The sequence below is a fragment of the Equus caballus genome, chromosome 20 (genome assembly GCF_041296265.1).
Source record: "Equus caballus isolate H_3958 breed thoroughbred chromosome 20, TB-T2T, whole genome shotgun sequence".
NCBI classification, from domain to species: Eukaryota; Metazoa; Chordata; class Mammalia; order Perissodactyla; family Equidae; genus Equus; species Equus caballus.
Window position 1 is genome coordinate 44495140 of NC_091703.1, and position 16753 is coordinate 44511892.

The window sequence follows — 16753 nt, forward strand, 5'->3', positions numbered from 1 at the left end:
GGGAGCATTTCTCTGGGGAATTCATACTTTGCAAGCCAGATTATTTAGTCACGTTACACCATGTTTTGCTATTCTTGGGCTTTTTGTAAAGTCCTGTTTAAAAGTTCTAGCCTTGACCTAGCCCTGCTGGGGACGCCAAGGGAGGATCGAGGGTCCACTTTGGGCCAAGGTGTTAAAGGAGAGTGGCACCCATTGAGACCCGGCCTGGTGGCAGAAAGGAGAATGAGTGAGTGGTTCTAGAGAAGGTGAATCTGGTCCAGCACGTCCCCACCATCCCCCCGCCCATTGCCAGTCTCAGAGGGCCAGGGTTTTATCTCATTACAGATCTCCCCTCTGCATCTAGGACTCTAGCTGTCCTGTCTGCCACTTTCCTCTGATAGAGCATCCACCTCTGACAACTTTAAGTTGTGGGCCAGGACTTCTTGGAGGAGAAAAAGAAATGGAGAAAGAAAAAGAAAAAGACTTGTCCCCAAAACCACAACCACACCAGACTTCCCGGAATGAAGCCCCTCCCTCTCTTGGGCCTCCCCTACGCGCCCCCAGAACCATGCCAGAAAAGACTCCCCAAGACTTTGACATGATCCACCAAGCCAGAATTTAAAAATAATTATATTAATAATAAATATGTTAAATTACATTTAAAACAATAAATAGAAAAATAAACTGATAAATAAAATCAACAGGTACAAAATGTTCCAAAATTTCAACCAAAAAAAACACGCAGACGGCAGACAAGACAAATGGACATAACGGGAGGGTGCTAAATGCAATCACAGGGACCCTTCACAGTTTCCATCGTGGCTCCCTCCTTGCCTGGTCACCCTCTTCTCTCCCCAACTTGGAGACCAGGACACTCAGTGGCTGATATCTTTAGGGACTCCGACCAGCACGGGGAAGCATCTGGTCCCACCTCAATGCCCTTCTGTGAAGCGACCTTGAACCCTGGGAGTGTGGGTTCAGAGGACGGAACGTGAGGCGGAGGCTGGACCGTGGCGGGGCGGAGGGAAGTCCCTACAGAGGCAGGTCGGTGCTGTTGTGCCGGGTCTTCCTAGCGGTGCCATCATCTCGGGGCAGAGCCCTCTGCAGGTTGGACATGGCCACGGTCTTTTTGAGGTCAATCACGGCATAGGAATCTGAGCTGCGGGCAGGGTGGGTGGTGGGCACAAGGGCTCGGGGGACTGAGGGGTTCTGGGGCCCCTTGGGACGGTCTCCGCCCCAGCCCTTCAGCTCCACCTGGATGTAGTTGAGCTGCCTTGGGGGCTCAGGGCCTGGGCGGCGGAAATCAAAGTTGAAGACCCTCGGGGAGCCTCGGCGGCGGGTCAGTGGCACAGGGAAGCTGCTGTGGCTGCGGAGGGCAGCCCGGGTGCTGGTGGGCTTCTGCAGGGGGGTCTCGTCCTCCTCGCCATCAGGGAAGCCATTGGAGGAGGGTGTGAGCCCGTCCCTCGAGTCCCCATCATCCCCGGCCTCCTCCCCCAGCTGCTGGGCTTGGCTCTCCCACACAGGGGGCAGGGAGGGCAGGTTCTCGTAGTGCAGCAGGGCGGCCCTGCGGTGGGCAAGGCCAGTCCAGCCCGGCTCCTCTGGGCTCAGTCTCCAGCTGGCCCCTGGCCGCAGCCCCCCGCTGACGTTCTCATAGGTGCACTTGGGCTGGGCCGGGCACTCGGAAGAGCCCTCATTGTTGTTGTGGTGCTGGGGGTGGTCATGCAGGCTGGGGCAGAGGCCCTGGCACTTCATCATGTGCCGCCGAGCAGGGGTCGGGCCCAACACAAACTTCACCTGGCCTGGCTGCAAGAACACCTGCGGGTCCCGTGCATCGGGGCCCTGGGCCTGAGGAGGGAAGGGTGCCCGACCCTCAGGCAGGGGCTGCAGGCAGTGCCGGCTCGTGCGGTGGTCATCCTCACCAGTCGGCGTGTTGACGTAGGTGTGGGACTAGGGGAAAGAGTCCAAAGAAGCAGGAGGTCCAAGGGCAGGGAGCAAGGAGAGAACAGAAGGGTTAGGATGACAGATGAGAAGCACAGGGAAAAGAGCTGGGGTTTCCTCCTCTTCCTTGTCCTCCAAACCTTCCAGGGAAGCTGCCTCCCTTTCTGGCAACAGGAAGGGACCCTATCAATTTTCCTCCCTCCCATGATCCCTACTGGGAGGAGACACCACATGTCCCGACCCCCCATCCGACCCAGCCCAACGAGGAGGGCAGGGCAGCAGCCTGCTCACCTGTTCGTCAGGGGCAATGAGGGCATGGGTGGACTCTTCCCCAAGCGAGGGGTGTCGCAGGCTACTTGTCGAGGGGCGCCGGGGCGCTGAGAACCGCGGGCCCTCTCCCGGGCAGCCCGGGAAGCCGTTGGAGAAGCTGGAGACAGTGTAGCCTAGAGCTGGGCGCAGAAGAGACAAGCCCAGATAAGGGGGCCTTAAACCACCTGTGACCATGTGTGTGGCATCCTGGGACTCCTCTAATGGGAGGGGAGACGCTCCCTGGGCACCCCCAGGGAACCGGCAGTCTCCATCATCTTATGCCTCTCTGTTCTCCAAACTCGGCCCTGTCCCTCAGAGCTCAGCTTGAGCCCGACCTCCCCCACAACAGCCTTATCTGAAACAGTCGAGGCATACCTAGTCATTACCGGACTGTCCCTTCACCTCATTCTAGCTCTGCTAGCAAGCTCGAGGGAAGCTCCTCGAAATCAGGGACTGTGTTTCCATTTCTTCTGCCCCCACGGGCCAGACCATGGAGTGCACAAACAGCAGGCGCTCAGTGCAGACTCCGTGGATGAACAAGCAGAAACTGTGGGAACCTCTCCAGAAAAGAGTCATGGGCAGAGACGCCTGCACCAGCCATCAGGAAAGGTATGTGGGTATGACCCAGGAGACAGAAGGAAGGAAGCAAAACAGCTCCAGACTGTCGTTTCCATGGAAACCTATGTCTTCCTGTCTGGTCCCCGACCATCAGTCGATTCAAGGCCTAGGACTCCCCAGCCTCAGCTTGAGTCACCTGATTGGCCCGGGCCAGGACTTACGCATCCCAAGAGTGGCTCTGATGACGGATGAGTGTCCTGGAAGGCTGGCTCACCCAGCCATCCTCCCACCTGTCTGCCTGCCTCGCGCCTCCCAGGCTGGGGCTTCCTGGGCCTGTGCTTACGTGTGCGTGGGCGCGTGTGTACTGGGTACCGAGGGTGCGGGGCTCCTCACCAGTGGGCGGCTGGGGGGCCCGAGGGAGGTCGAGCTCAGCCGGGTGGCTGTTGCGAGTGATGATGACTGGCTCTTCCATCACATTGATGCTGTTGCACTGCATCAGATCCTGAAGGAGGTTGAAGATTTCCTCGGCCCGGGAGCACTTGAATGCAAATATCCCTGAAGAAGAAGAGGAAGAAAGGAGGCTCCTCTGACCCTGTGCCCAATAGGGAAGGACCAGAGAGGCTGCACAGTTGCACAAAGCTCAGGAAATGTCCCTGACCTCCAGTCCCAGGCCTGCGGGGGGCCGGAGAGCCCCTCCTCATCCTCAGCACTCTTCCCAGCCACTCTAAAACCCAAGAGCCATGGGAGGAGCCATGACCAAGGCCCCTTGCCCCCTACTACTCATTACCATCATCTTGAGATCTAACACTTCAGCTATATTCCTCTGAGGCTAAATCATTTGATAAGGATGAGGGGTGAGGGGAAAAGAAGTAAAAATCGAAGTGGAAAAGGATAGCAGTGGATGAGTGACCACTCCACTCCACACGCTCCCCCAGCTCCCTCTGACCACCCAGGTTATTTGCTCCCCAGAAAAATAAGCTCCATCCAGGGCACCAGCCCTCAGCGTGCTGCCCAACAGCCTCTGAGCATCGTGAGGGCAGGAGGGTCTGTCCCGTTTCCTGCTCATTCACTGGGTGCTTAGCCCAGTGCCCGGTCAGAGAGCAGGTGTCCACCGTGTAGAGCCCCTGACCTCCTGGAGCCTAAACTCCGGTGCAGAGAGGGAGAACGGATGGGCCACTAGCTGACGGACAAATACATCAAGGCGATCGCGTGGCTCCTTAATGCAGCTGGCCCTACAGCCCCTCAGACTCCACTGTGGCAACTCACAATCCCGGGGACAGCAGGACTGGGCTGAGCACCCGTGACTCAGGGAATCTAAAGATGCCCTTGGGGTGTTGGGCCAGCGTGGAATTCTGCATTCCTCTGTAACAGTGGGGCCCAGGACTGAGGGGAGGCTAGTTGGGTGTGTGCATGCGTCGAGCCACAACAAAGACAAATAAACTAGGCTGGGGTGCGGGACAGCTGAGGTTTGCAGGCACGGGATAGGAAGGATAGAAGGGAAGAAGAAGGACTATTCAGGCAAGATGTGTTGAGGGCTAGAAGAGGCTGAGAAAGCCCACAGCTTTAGGAGAAGCCTGTGCTGGGGCCCAGGGCAGCCCCTCGGGGATCAAACACCACCCGGAGCAGGGAAGGCCCTTCCTCCCCTCTCTCAGCTTAGCCAGTGTTAAGTGCCTCTGCCGCCTGAGCTCCCAGGGTAAGATGCTCGCCAGCCAACACAGCCTCAGAGACTCACTGTCGCGTTGGCAGCCTCGTCAGAGGAGCTCCGTCATCCCATCTCTGCAGTCACAACCCCCAACTGCATTTAACACAATCCTGGGCGGGACTCCTTCTGCAGAGCTTAGATCTAGTCCTAAAAGATAAGTCCAGACCAGCCGCTCCTTCAAAGAGCCATGGCTGGCTCCAGCCTTGACCTCATGGAACAACCCATCACTCTCTGACCTCTGGCTGCAGAGAGTTTGGGGAGGACGGGAGAAGATATCACACTCCACTGCCCACAGGTGACGGGGGACAAACACGAACCTCTTGAGGATTCCTCTGTACATTAGGGACCCAAGAGTCCTGCCTCCCCAAACCTACCACTCCCAAGCCACTCAGCCCCAAGGCAGCCAGAACCTCCGGCCTGACCTTTCATTAGTCACAGGGTCCAGGGTATGTGACTTGGGGCTGCAGAAGAAAGTTTGTTCCTACTTAGGGGGCAACAGAGACCCTTGAAACTGAGTAACAGAGGCAGGAGGAATCGCTTGCTTTCCCAGGCAGCCTCTGGCCTGGGAGCACTGGCTGTTTCCCCTGGGCTGTGCAACAAATACGCCCACAAACGGACCCAGACCAGAGCTGCAATGAGCGAACAGAAAGAGCACTGGCCTGGGAGTCCGCTTATTGTGCATTAACATGCTGTGTGCTCTTGGCTATGACCCTCTCCTCTGAGCAATACCTGCCCAGTCAAGAGACTTCCCCACAGTCCCGTGAGCTGACTTCCAGCCCTAGTATCTGCCCCAGGCGCACAAGCCCCTATCCCAGCACGGGGCAAGGGCTGGTACTCACCCTGGCCCGTCTGACACCGGCGGCCACTCTCAAAGGAGAAGAGGTTGGAGTCGTAGCCATAGCGCCGCAGACAGAGGTAGGGCCAGCGGACAGCCTCACGACGATGCAGGTGCAGCACCAGCTCGCTCTGCGTCAGCTCCATCACTCCGGAGCCCAGCTCCACCCCCTCGTCATCCACATTTGTCACCTGGGGGGCAGGGGACAGAGGATCAATGATGAGTCCAACAAGTGTGTGGATGGGTTCCTGAGCCACAGGGAGGCAGGCCGACGCAGGGCCAGAGCTGGGGGCACCGAGGGGCTCCCTGATTCTACCGCAAGCACTACTGAACGCCAAGTGACTACTCGGGCTGGGCCAAGCAGTGCCACTGACCCACGACAGTTCTCTAAGCCTCAGTTCTGTCATTTGGACAGTGAGGGGAGGGGTGGTTAGTTGACCTCCAAGGTCAGACGGTTAGATGACCAAGGTGAGATGACCTCGGACAGTCCAGTCCATGGCTTAGTACCCAAGGACTAGATGTTAACACGGGAAGGGGTTGATCACAAGTTTCAGAATCTGAAGACCCTGGGAGAGTCGACCGCAAGGCAGAGCCAATACCTCCGCCTCCACCACCTCCCCAACTGCAGAGCCTTGCTGAGGGCTCCCTCTGCTGGTGAGCAAGCGCAACCCGTGCCTCCACAGCCCAGGGGGAGGAGGAGGCTCCCCCTACAGGGAAGGGGGAGGTGGCAAAGGCCAGGGGTATGCAGGTCCATTGGTCCTGGCCCTAGCCTCCCAAAGCCAACAGCAGACCCTCATATAGTGCTTACCATGTGTTAAGCACTGTTCTAAATACTTTATATACATTAACTCACAAATAGAGACTTTTGCTGCTTTCTCCAAAGAAGTTAGATGTAAAGTTACAAAGACACAGTGACAGGAGCGAATGTTCTAAAAGCATCATTTTTGCTGCATTATTGTGGCATTTCCTCCTTCTTGGTAGTACCAAGAGCTGCACAGATGGCAGTGGCCTGGGCCCCTGGTCCTCAGGCCCTTCAGAGGCCCTGAGCTGGAGGAGTCTTCAGGAGCGCACAGCCTTGGCCTGTCATTCTGCCTTCTCCAGGGTGGCTGAGGCAACTCGACAGCTCGGGGCCTGAGCCCAGGAGGCTCTGGTGGGAACTCGGGAGAGGAGCAGGCTGTGGGTACCTTGAACTTGGTGGGGTGGTTGTCTGGGACGCTGTCTCTGTTCAGGCAGCTGCAGCAGCTCCCCATGGTGTCAGAGCAGCCAGCCCGCCCTAGGGAGAAGCAGAAGGGGTAAGAAGCTATCAAGGTCAGCTCCAAAAAGCCCTGCTCTGGGGACCTCAGAACCACCTTGATGTGATCACCTATTCTGTCCAAGGAACTGTATGCCACAGTCTCTCCCTCAAGGAGTTCCCACTCTCAGTCCAGGGCCAGAGCCACAGTGGATAAACTTAATTCAAGTTAGGATGTGTGAAGGATTAATGCTGACGGGGGGATGGAGAGAGCTCCGCAGAGGCCACATGAAATCTGGACCTTGAGAAGTATGGAGGATCCTGGCTGATGTAATGAAAGGGAAGGGAAGCCTGGGCAGGAGGAGCATCATGGACAAAAGTAGGGACCCAGAAGCAGTGACGTCATCAGGAGCTGGGTACCAGTCCAGGGCCCTCAGCCAGGTTCGGCAAAGAAACTGTAACTTGGGCGTCCCAGACACTCTGGCCTGCACTCTTCTCCTTTTTCCTCCTTTCTCACCTTGCCCATCCCATCTCATCCAAGTTCTCTCTTTTCCTACCTCACTACCATTCCAACATCCACCTCAATTTATCTCTTTGATGTTCTCTTCAAATGAGGTGTTACCTTATGGTCGAAAGATACATTTAGCAGACTGAGCATTTAAAACAGACCACAGTGTTGCTAATCCTGATTAGGTATTTCTCCACTGAAAAAATAAATGCTGAGTTTGCTCCCCTTTGTCCAAAGGGGAGACTAGAGGTCTTACCATCTGGCTTTTCCCTCCAGGATTATGGCACTTGGATTATATGTCACAACAGTTGGGTCTGTGCCTAGGATGGGAAGGACACCACTTGAGGGAGCAAGCAAACGCATGGGCCAATCCTGTCTAGAAATTAAGGGGCTGCAACTTGCTGTAAGATATGAGTCTGTGAGATTAGATTATCCTTCTAGAACGCCAGCTCAATGTGTAAGCCTTGATCAATCCTGACCTGCATGCTCCATTTCTCCCAACTTAGGATACTCCTGCAAAGTGGCTCCTATACACAGCTCTCACCTCACCCAGGCCATCGGGGAGCTGACCACGGGAGGGGCATGGGGAAAGACCTCCACTTTATTCCCCCTGTTCTTGGTGGGGCGTCATGGCAAGCAGGCTGCAGAGAAGTCACCTGGATTCCTCTGGGACACACCTTGGCTCACCTAGCATAGGAGACAGAGACCACAGGTTAGTGGAAAACTTCCATCCTCACCTCCAATTGTTAAGGAACCTGACTCGCTTTTAGTCCATCCCATCTGGATATCTGTTCCAGGTCCTAATGGAACAGAAAAACCAATGAAGAAAGTGAGATCAAGGGCAAAGGGACCACTAATTCCAAGCCCCAGAGGCCCTGAGAGAGAGACTCCCAGAGCACCAATGAGTCTGAAGTCTGAGACAGCCCAAGACCTTTTAAGTTGCCTTCAGACCCCATCTGAATCCTGTTACAACCAACACCAAAACCACCACCTTACCTTTGCAGAGAACTTGAACCCCACAAAGAGCTTTCTCAAAACGACACTATAATGTGTTGGAAAGAGAGCTAGTTTAAGATTCAGGAAGGCAACATTCGAATCTGTTTTGTTGCTAGCAAGTATCTGAGAGACACTGCCAAGTCAATCCCCCCCAACACCTCCAACTCCCACACCAAGGCCTTAGTTTTTAAGGGAAACATCTGTACACTGTGTAATATCTGTAAAGCTTCTAGCTTAAATAATCTCTAGAGGCAGGATGTAGGACAAATATCATTAAAATCGACATTTTCCTTTCCCAAGACAGGCTCCTTCAATCTAACATTTGGAAGCTTGATCAATTTTCTGTTCTCCAAGCTCTGAAAGTCCTAAAATTTTAACATAAATGCTAACAATAAACCAAATTTCAGGGATCTGGCCTCAGGTAGACAAGTCCACAAGCCGGGACCCTTGACATGCCACCCTCCTGCTCTGGAACAACAATGTCATTGCCCAGGGCCCCTGTGCTCCGCATCCTTGGACAACTCTCCAGGTAAAAGGACCCCCGCCCTCTCGGCCTGGCTTATTCTCTGGAAGGAGAAAGCAGACTGCGGGAGGGGTCACAGCCTATTGCCAGGCGGCTGGGAAAACACTGGGCTTGAGCCACCAACAGAGAGCTGGGGGTGAAGGCAAGAACTACAGGGTGTAAGCTGGGGGGTGGGGGGCATTGCACCTTTTCCTGACCCCTTCTCTTCTCTTTAAGATATCAGGGCACATCATGACAGTCCGTGAGGTGGGAGGGGAGGAGGGGGTCTGGTCTGGGATAGGTGTGGACTGGGGGCGGGAGTTAGAGGGGGCCGTGGGCACGCAAAACATATGAGCGGGCTGCGGGAAACGTGAGCGAGTGTTTTGGATTTGAGCATGGTGCAAAAGGAATAAGGGTATGAAGGATCTGAGGAATTTCAGGGCGGTGGAAACACTGGGGGACATCCAGGGAGAATGGTGGCTCTGTGGGTCTAGCAGGGGAATTCGCAGGAGTGAGGGGGTTCCGAGGGCTCCAGGACACGCGAAGGTGTGTCCGGGAAGTGGGGGTGGGGGCGGTGCTGCGGAATGGGAGGCCAGTTTAGGTTGCAGGGTGGTCAGGGGAATTTCCAGACACTGGGAAGGAATGGGGGAGGTCGGGGCCGCGCGTCGTCCCTGGATCCCCGCCCCCAGCCCCGGGGCTCCGCCGCCCGCCGCCCTGGGCTTCCTCGGGAGCGAGCGGAGACTGCGGCGCGGCGCGGTGCGGCCTCGGTGGAGCCGCCTCGTCCCCGCCCCGCCGCGCCCCGACTCACATCGCCCCGCGGCCCCGGCGGCGCCGGGCCCCGCTCCCGGGTCCCGCTGCAGCAGCCGCCGCCCGCCCGGAGCTAAGGCCTCCCCACCCCGCCCCGCGGCCGCGGGGTCGGAGGTCACCGGCAGCACCAACGAGACGCTGCGGGCGGGCGGACCCGATCGGGGGCGACCGGCGCGCAGCCTAGAAGGTCCCTTTGGAGGACTTTGCAGTCGGGAGCAGGGAGCATGCGCAGACGCCAGAGGGCGCTCCTGGCCAGCGGCTGGGCGAGCCTGGCGGGGCGGGGCGGGGCGGAGCCTGGGGCGGGGGCGGGGCCGAGGGGACCAGAGGTGGACCCAGAGATTTCCATGCCCGAGATCAGAAAGTGGACGAGGATGGGGGAGAAATACAAAAGATAGAGGAGGGGTCCGAAGGGACGGAAGGGAGAAGGGCAGGACGAAGGACCTCGGAAAAGGGCTGGGGACAAGGGGGAGGAAACTAGAGGAGGTGGGACACACTGAGAGGGGCGGGGCTAGGAGGCCAGAGGGAGGGTCTCGGGGGACGTGCAGGCTCCGAAAGGCGTTCTGTTCAGCTAGTGTCTGAGGACCCAGGATAAGCGCGGCTCCCAGGTGTCTACTTCGGCCCCGCGGGGGCGCGGTCCCCACACCGAGAGGGGGCAGTGGAGCCTGCACACTTTCCACCCCCCGAGATCCCACAAATCTTTTCCTCCGTCTGCAGCCCCAGGCCCCTCCCCGAGCTTCCCGCTCTGCCATCCCGGAGGGGCGGGCAAGGGCTGCAGGGGGCGTGGGAGAGGAAGGGCCACGCACTCCCAGGGCGGGCAGAGGCGGGCGCTGAGGCCTCAGGGTGGGGACCCGGTTAGGCGCTTGGCGGCGGGATCTGTCCAGAACGGCCCGGACAGCGGCGCGCAGCAAGGGTGAGACCCCGGCGGAGTCCCCCTTTCCTGGACTCCCAGCAGCCAGCCTGCGCACCGCAGCGGAGTCGGGAACCACACCACGCCCCGCCTCAAAGATGGGCCCAGCGAAGTCCAAGAAAAACTTTGGGGATCTGTCCAGAGGGCACTTGGCGGGACCGGACACTTCTCCTCCCCTTCTCCCTCTCACTGTCCCGGGAAACCTCCCCGTCCCTCTACCTCCCCAGTCCCTAGGGTCGCTCGGGGTCTGCTTTTCATGGCCGGGGGCGGTTGGGAAGAGAGCTCCTGAACCTGGCTGCGCCTGCGCGGGGGCCGGGAGCTGGGGTTCAGCCTTGTCTCTTACCTGAGGGAGAAGCGGGCGGCGAATTCTGGGAGGAATCAGCAAGTTAGTAAGGTGGGGTCCGATGCTAAGTGGAGGTGGAGTTAGGCCGCCCTGGGAGGGATGGAAGGGTGAGGGCTGATTTCTGAGCGTTGTTTGTGTGTGGGACAATTTCATGCAAACTAGAACTAACCTAGAAGAGAGAGTGCAAGTCCCCTTCTGGAACTCCGGATGCTCCCGCCTCCCCCGCCCCCGTTCCCATGCCCACCCCCTCCCCCAAGCACCTCTTGCTGCCTGGGGCAGGGGCAGCTCTGTTAGGGGAAGTGGCCCTGAGTGTGAACAGCCCATCCTGGCTGCCTTCCACAGGAAACGACCTGAGGGACCGAACAGGAAGGAAGCAGAGGGGTGTGGAGCCAGGAAGCCGGGAAGGGTGGCACAGGACATCGGAAGCGGGGCTCAGGGGGCTTCAGGGCTGGGAAGGAATATAACTGTTGTAGTTTAGACCCTGGTCCTAACCTGAGAGCTGGGTCTTATAGAGGCCAAGGACTGCTGATGGGCCTCCTGTGCCCAGCTGCCATCAGAATCCATCTCAGCTCTCAAAAGCAACCTCCTCCTAAAGTTTGCTCTGGTTCTATTTCTTCCTAGGGTGCTGTGTATATCTGCCCACAGCGCTGGCCCCATTCTGCCTGGTTTGATCTCTGTTTACCCACTAGACTATGAACTCCTTGAGGGCAGGGCCCATGCCTTTTCTAATTCATTAGTCACCCCCCCACCCCACCCCCAGGATACTGCAGTCCTACCAGGGCTGGCCCAGAGGAGGGCTGAAGAGATGTGCTTAGAATTATGTAATGAAATTGCCACTGTCTATAGAAGATAGAAACACAAGAGTTTCCTCTGTCCTCGGGGAGTTTATAGACTAGATGAGGAGCTGAGAGAGACACAGGGAGCAAAGAGAAACATTAGGTGCTAAATCTTGGGGCTGAGGAGATGGGGAGAAGGCTCACCAGAAAGGCAAAATGCCCTCTCCTTCCACTGTGGGCCTCCTCTTCCAAAACTCCATCCCAATCTTGGGAGACCCCAGACTTGGAGCTTCAGAAACTCTGGAGCCGAAAGTCCTGGCCTCAACATCTGGCTCTGCCGCTTACTAGCTGTGTGACTTTGGGCATACCATTTATGCTCACCGAGCCTCCTTTTGGCCATCCGAAAAATGGGGACAAGAATACACCTAACTTACCTGGTGGTTGGGAGGAGTGAGTGAGACAATGCCTGTACAGCACCCAGCGCTGCCTAGCACATTGTCAGGGCCCAAGCAATGGGAGGTGTTTTTGTTTTCTGGGCAGACTTTGCTAGCAATGTCAGTGCTGAACTCTGTCTGGTCCCACCGAGGGGAGAGCCTCGACCCCCTGGAGCCAGGTCCACCAGCCAGCTCAGACAGCCACGCAGGCCACCTGGCAGAGGAGGACCCTGAGGAGACCTCTGCTCAGGTAGGATGAGTGCCCCGCTTCCCTCTGAGATCAACATGCCCTCCATCCTTTGGAGCTCCGCGCATTCCCACCAATACCTTTGTGCCTGACGTCTTGCAGCCTTTTTCAGGAATCCCTGTCTCTACAGCGCCCTCAGGATATGGGGGTTCGACTTTAACCTTATTCGCATTACCTCTCCCAGGGGATCTGTGTTGTCAAGGCAGACCCTGGGGGCTTTGGCCCTACAGAGTGAAGGAGGTGACTTCAAGCATAAGAAGGGAAGCTGACTCGGGGCGTGGGATCTCCCCAACCTCCCTCAATCAGACCACAAATGCAGGAGTGGGTCAGCGGTCCTTATGTCTTGAAGAAGGATCCTCCAAATGGAGGAGAGTGCTTGGAAGTTGTTCCAGCTCGGAGAGGAGGTTGCAGTGAGGAGGGGAGGAAAGAAGGGGAAGGGAGGAAAAACCTAGCTTCACTCCTCTCCCTCTGCTGTGTCTCCTCAGGATCCTGAAGTTCTGAGATTGGGGCTCCCTGGCCTGGATACCAGCCAAGCCCCCAACTGGCCTCGGCTTCGGACCCTCCTGCAGCAGCTCCCTCCACAGGACAGCGATGTGGGTCTCCCTCCGCCCAGCTTCCTTCTCTCTTCCTTCCCTCTCTTTACTTTTTGCGGGAAGAACCTTGGTTCCGAAGTCAAGGGACATGCATTTAAGGCCTAGCTATGCCACTAATGGGGGAAGTCACCTCCCACCCCCAGCCTGAGTTGTTACGTCTGCATAATGGGTGCAGTACCATCTGCTCTGCCCACCACAGTGGTTAGTTGAAGAGCAAATGAGAAAATGGACGTGAACGACTTTCAAAACTGATAATGGAATGTACAAATGTAGTGAGTATAGTTGTTAAATATTTATTGAGGCCCTACGTGTCCCCAGCCTAAAGGCTTACAGTTCCATTGGGGAGGCAAAACAGAATATGGAATAAATAGGGAAAACACAATGGGAAGCGATATGGAGCTGCCATTCATTGGGCGCAAGGACCTAAATATATGGTGACAGGGCTGAGTGCTGCGGGGCTGTCAGGACCTGAGGGATGATCATTCTAGGGGGAAGTGAGACTTTCCCCTCTCCTCCTCAATGCCTTTCTATGCTGTCATCTCTTGCACCTCCTTGAGGTTCTACAGCCTTCCTTTGACCCAGCAGCTAAGCCTTCTCTCCAATCAATCTTCAGTCTTGCCTGCTGGGGATCTCCCAGTCACAGTGGAGGCCTGTTTCTGCAGGAGCGCTACTGCCTGGCCCTTGGGGAGGAGGAGCTGGCGGAGCTGCGGCTCTTCTGTGCCCAGCGGAGGCGGGAGGCCCTGGGACAGGGGGTGGCCTGCCTGGTACCTCCCAAGCTGGAAGAACGCACCTGTGAGAAGGTATGTAGTCCCCGGCCTCAATATTCCCCTTCCTCTGCTCTGTGTCCTCTCACTTCTGCAGAATGGGCTAGCTTCTGGGACTCTGGTGGGAGAAAGGGGTTTGGGGATTGACAGTTTGGCAAACTTGAAGAAAAAGGGAAACCAAGTCTAGGGGTTCTTGGTGGAGCCTATAGTAGAGGTGGCTTTGCCAGGGGTATGGGGAAAACAGTTGGGTTGGGGTTGGGGTGGAAGAGCCAGGAGGGAAGCTAGGAGGGTGGTGACGCCTCTGATCAGCCCAGCACCCCCGCCGGCAGTGCAGAGAGCGGCTGAGGCCAGGGGAGTACGGAGTGTTCGCAGCCCGGGCAGGAGAGCGGCGCTGCTGGCACCGGGCTTGCTTCGCTTGCCAAGCCTGTGGCCAGGTCCTGATGAACCTCATCTACTTCTACCACGATGGGCATCTCTACTGCGGCCGTCATCATGCTGAGCTGCTGCGGCCGCGCTGCCCTGCTTGTGACCAGGTACAGCCCCGAGGGGAGGGGCTGGGGGGATCTGCCCAGGATCCAGTGTGGCAGGATGTAAAGGGACACCTCTCCCAGTACCGCGGAGTGCAGTACGGAGAACTAGGAACCGCCCGGGACCTTTGTGTTCCCTGTGCTGTGACTTGAGTTCTGGGCATGTGGGACCCGTTGCCTTTGTGCCCCCAACCCCCGCAAGGAGAGTCCCCCAAATTTTCTTGGACTGAGAGAATTTGTCCAGAGCAGGGACTCTTGGACAGACGTTCGTCTCAGTATGCCAGTGCCCAGTGCTGTGCCTGACCATGCGAGGAACTCCTTTAATGTCGGCACTAGCGGCAGCGCGGCACCCTGGGCAGGGAGTCCAGGAGACCCGGGTCGCACTTCAGGCCGTGCCACCTGCTAGCTGGGGGATCCTGGCTAAGCCAATCGGCCCTGCCTGCGTCCAAGAGTGGCTGAGTAGATCAAATGGGAATGTCCGTAGACGTGCTTTAGCGTTAACCGGGTGGAAGGTGTGGTTACTGGATGATGAATGAGTGAATGAATGAATGAATGAATGCGCTGTTCCCCTCTCCCACTCCCAGCTGATCTTCTCCCGGCGCTGCACTGAGGCCGAGGGATGGCGCTGGCACGAGAACCACTTCTGCTGCCAGGACTGCGCCGGGCCTTTGGGCGGGGGACGTTATGCCCTGCCGGGGGGCGGCCCCTGCTGCCCCGGCTGCTTTGAGAGTCGCTATTCGGACGCCGGCTCGAGCCGGGCCCCGACTGCGGAAGGACGGGCGTCCCTTGGTAAGGGAGGAGAAGGTGCAGATCAAAGGGGAAGGGGGCAGCGGCTTGGACTGGGCTGAGGAGGGGGTTCTCCCGGGCTGGGACCCTCGCCCCGGTCCCACGCTGTCCCGTCCCTCCAGCAGCGCCCCCGTTCCCCCCCACCGCACCCCCCAGACCCGAGCCTCGGGGCCCGCAGCTCTCACCGCGCGTCCCTGGCCGGAGCGCTCCGAGGGCCTCCCGAACCCACCCCGCGCGGCGGTTGGGGCTGCGGCGCGGGACTCGCTCCCGGACTGGGGCCGCGGCCGCCCTCTGGTGGGCGGAGGCGGGGGCGGCGGGGCCCGGAGAGGACTCGCCGCGGCGGCGGCGGCGGCGCGCACGGCCCGGGGGCGGGGCGGGAGGCTGGGCCCCAACTGGGACTGGCTTCAGGGGTCGCCCCGCCCGGATCTGGGAGAGGGAGACTCGGGGCTCTGAGATGGGCGTTTCTGACGCGACCCGCAACAGGGGAGGCGGCGCTCGAAACAGTCGAAAGAGGGGACCGCGCCCCACTGACCACTGCGACCATCTCCCGAGCAGCCCTTCTCGCCGCTGCCGCCAGCTCCAGTCCAGAAACCCAGAGGGGGCTCCTTGGGTCCAGCCCGGAGCAGGAGCGCCGAGCTGGGGACAAGGCGGAGGCACTCAAAGGGCGGGAGCACGGCCGCCTGGAGACGCCCCTTGATCCCGAGGAGGACGCCCCCTGTCCCACCTGCTCCTCTTCCTCTGACTCAGAACCCGAAGGCTTTTTCTTAGGCCAGCGCCTTCCCCGGCCCTGGAAGACCCCCAGAAGCCTCGAAGTTGGGGACAGCGACACCTCCAGGAAGCACTGCACCATTTGCTAGTGGCGCAGCCCTCAAAAGGGCGGGTGGGGGGGTGTGATCTGTAAGGCAGGAAAGCGAGGCTCTCCTCTCCCTATAAAAATCCTAGACTGAACGCAATCAGGAGCACGCCTGCGAGAGGCGGCGAGATGATAAACTTGAAGTGCTCCCTTTGCAGCCAGAGCATTCTGTGACTTTTGATGGAGAATTTCTTGGGGAACCCCATTCCCCAAAGCTATTCATCCCCTGTGAGCTAGCCCCTACCCCCGTCCCCACAGGCTGGGACAGCCTCATCCCCAGCATCCTCCTCCTGAGCCAATGAAGTCATCACCCAGACGTCACGTGTGATGGTGACCGGCTTGGCGCGCCCAGGGCCTGGAGGGAGCCGGAGGTGGAACTGGACCAGGGGACACGAGAGCCGGGCCTTGCTCCTCCCCTTGCAGAGTCGTGGGCGCGAGGCCAGAGTTCCTCTACTCCGGGTGTCGGACACACCCGGAGCAACGGCGCCCCCTGCCGGCCGGCGGAAGTGGGAGACCGGAAGTTGCGTGCTTCCTCCGCGCCGACACGGGGCGTCTTGACAGGCTTTGCGGAGCGCGAAGGTGCTGCTATGGCTTCCCCTGGGGTTGGCGTGAGCGCGGCCGGCTCGGCAAATGAGACTCCCGAAATTCCGGACAACGTGGGAGACTGGCTTCGAGGCGTCTACCGCTTCGCCACCGATAGGAATGATTTCCGAAGGTAACCGAGCCCGGGAGCTTGTCCCTCCGCGCCCGCGTGCATCCCTATTTCCCTTCGTCGAGGTTGGCGCCCCCGGGTTTTTACGCCGCCAGCCTCTTGGCCTCTTAGTGGCTCCGGCTGTGCTTTGCTGAGGTCCCGGGCCGGGAGAGCTCCCCTGCGGCGGCAGCGGTCTCTTCAGTCACCGGGCTGTGTCTAGAGAATCTCACCCTGACCGGGGAGGGGGCACGACTTTTTGGCCCCGGACACGTGCTGGCTTGGCCTTTGTATTTAATCCTGGTCTTATGAGACACAGAAGCTAACTCTAAATAACTATGTGGGTCTTGGGCAACCTACCATGTAACGATGAACGCTGCGGCACTCCTAGAACAGTGCGTTTGCCTCGGGGACACTTTTCCGAGTGGTGATGGGAAGTCTTTTTTCCCCCAGTATCTTTCGTTAACCAA

The 16753-nt window shown here is 58.4% G+C and overlaps 3 protein-coding genes across 12 annotated transcripts in view; 2 read left to right on the forward strand and 1 right to left on the reverse strand.

The window, feature by feature from the left end:
- Positions 1-591: 591 nt before the first annotated feature.
- On the reverse strand, positions 592-15058 carry FRS3 (fibroblast growth factor receptor substrate 3). 6 transcript variants are annotated; one of them, XM_023624918.2, is made up of 9 exons: positions 14928-15058; positions 13456-13547; positions 10616-10705; positions 7605-7747; positions 6506-6594; positions 5326-5512; positions 3178-3339; positions 2209-2366; positions 592-1926 (listed from the first exon to the last, which is right to left on the reverse strand). In XM_023624918.2, the coding sequence occupies exons 5-9, from the start codon at positions 6569-6571 to the stop codon at positions 1012-1014; spliced, it is 1488 nt and encodes a 495-aa protein (XP_023480686.1). In that variant the 5' UTR covers positions 6572-6594; positions 7605-7747; positions 10616-10705; positions 13456-13547; positions 14928-15058; the 3' UTR covers positions 592-1011. The 6 variants fall into 6 exon arrangements, with proteins under 6 accessions (XP_023480686.1, XP_001501207.1, XP_023480685.1 ...); XM_001501157.6 differs by lacking the exon at positions 10616-10705; XM_023624917.2 differs by lacking the exons at positions 10616-10705; positions 13456-13547; positions 14928-15058 and adding an exon at positions 9367-9497.
- On the forward strand, positions 10160-15758 carry PRICKLE4 (prickle planar cell polarity protein 4). Of its 3 annotated transcripts, XM_005603908.4 has the most exons (7): positions 10160-10275; positions 11932-12075; positions 12558-12665; positions 13328-13465; positions 13759-13962; positions 14541-14745; positions 15226-15758. In XM_005603908.4, exons 2-7 carry the CDS (start codon positions 11944-11946, stop codon positions 15597-15599), a joined length of 1161 nt encoding a protein of 386 aa, XP_005603965.1. In that variant the 5' UTR covers positions 10160-10275; positions 11932-11943; the 3' UTR covers positions 15600-15758. The 3 variants fall into 3 exon arrangements, with proteins under 3 accessions (XP_005603965.1, XP_001501224.2, XP_070101658.1); XM_001501174.5 differs by having other exon boundaries at positions 10204-12075; XM_070245557.1 differs by having other exon boundaries at positions 10204-12075; positions 15298-15758.
- TOMM6 (translocase of outer mitochondrial membrane 6) overlaps positions 15565-16753 on the forward strand; it is a 74157-nt gene continuing 72968 nt past the window's right edge. For all 3 annotated transcript variants that reach the window (XM_070245558.1, XM_005603907.4, XM_003363713.5), the window contains exon 1: positions 15565-16310. In XM_070245558.1, coding sequence (XP_070101659.1) covers positions 16183-16310 — 128 coding nt within the window. In that variant the 5' untranslated portion in view covers positions 15565-16182. The remainder of the gene's footprint in view (positions 16311-16753) is intronic.

Bases quoted from the DNA above. Each gene is read 5' to 3' on its own strand.
- FRS3 (XM_070245555.1), bottom strand. From the start codon at position 7,840: ATGGGATGGACTAAAAGCGAGTCAGGTTCCTTAACAATTGGAG. The intron at 3,340-5,325 runs GTGAGTACCAGC...CTTCTTCTTCAG, and splicing joins CCGGTGTCAGACGGGCCAGG to GGATATTTGCATTCAAGTGC. The intron at 2,367-3,177 runs GTGAGGAGCCCC...TTCTGCGCCCAG, and splicing joins GGCCCCCCAGCCGCCCACTG to CTCTAGGCTACACTGTCTCC.
- PRICKLE4 (XM_001501174.5), top strand. From the start codon at position 11,854: ATGCCTGTACAGCACCCAGCGCTGCCTAGCACATTGTCAGGGCCCAAG. The intron at 12,666-13,327 runs GTGGGTCTCCCT...CTGTTTCTGCAG, and splicing joins TCCCTCCACAGGACAGCGAT to GAGCGCTACTGCCTGGCCCT. The intron at 14,746-15,225 runs GTAAGGGAGGAG...GACCCGCAACAG, and splicing joins GGAAGGACGGGCGTCCCTTG to GGGAGGCGGCGCTCGAAACA.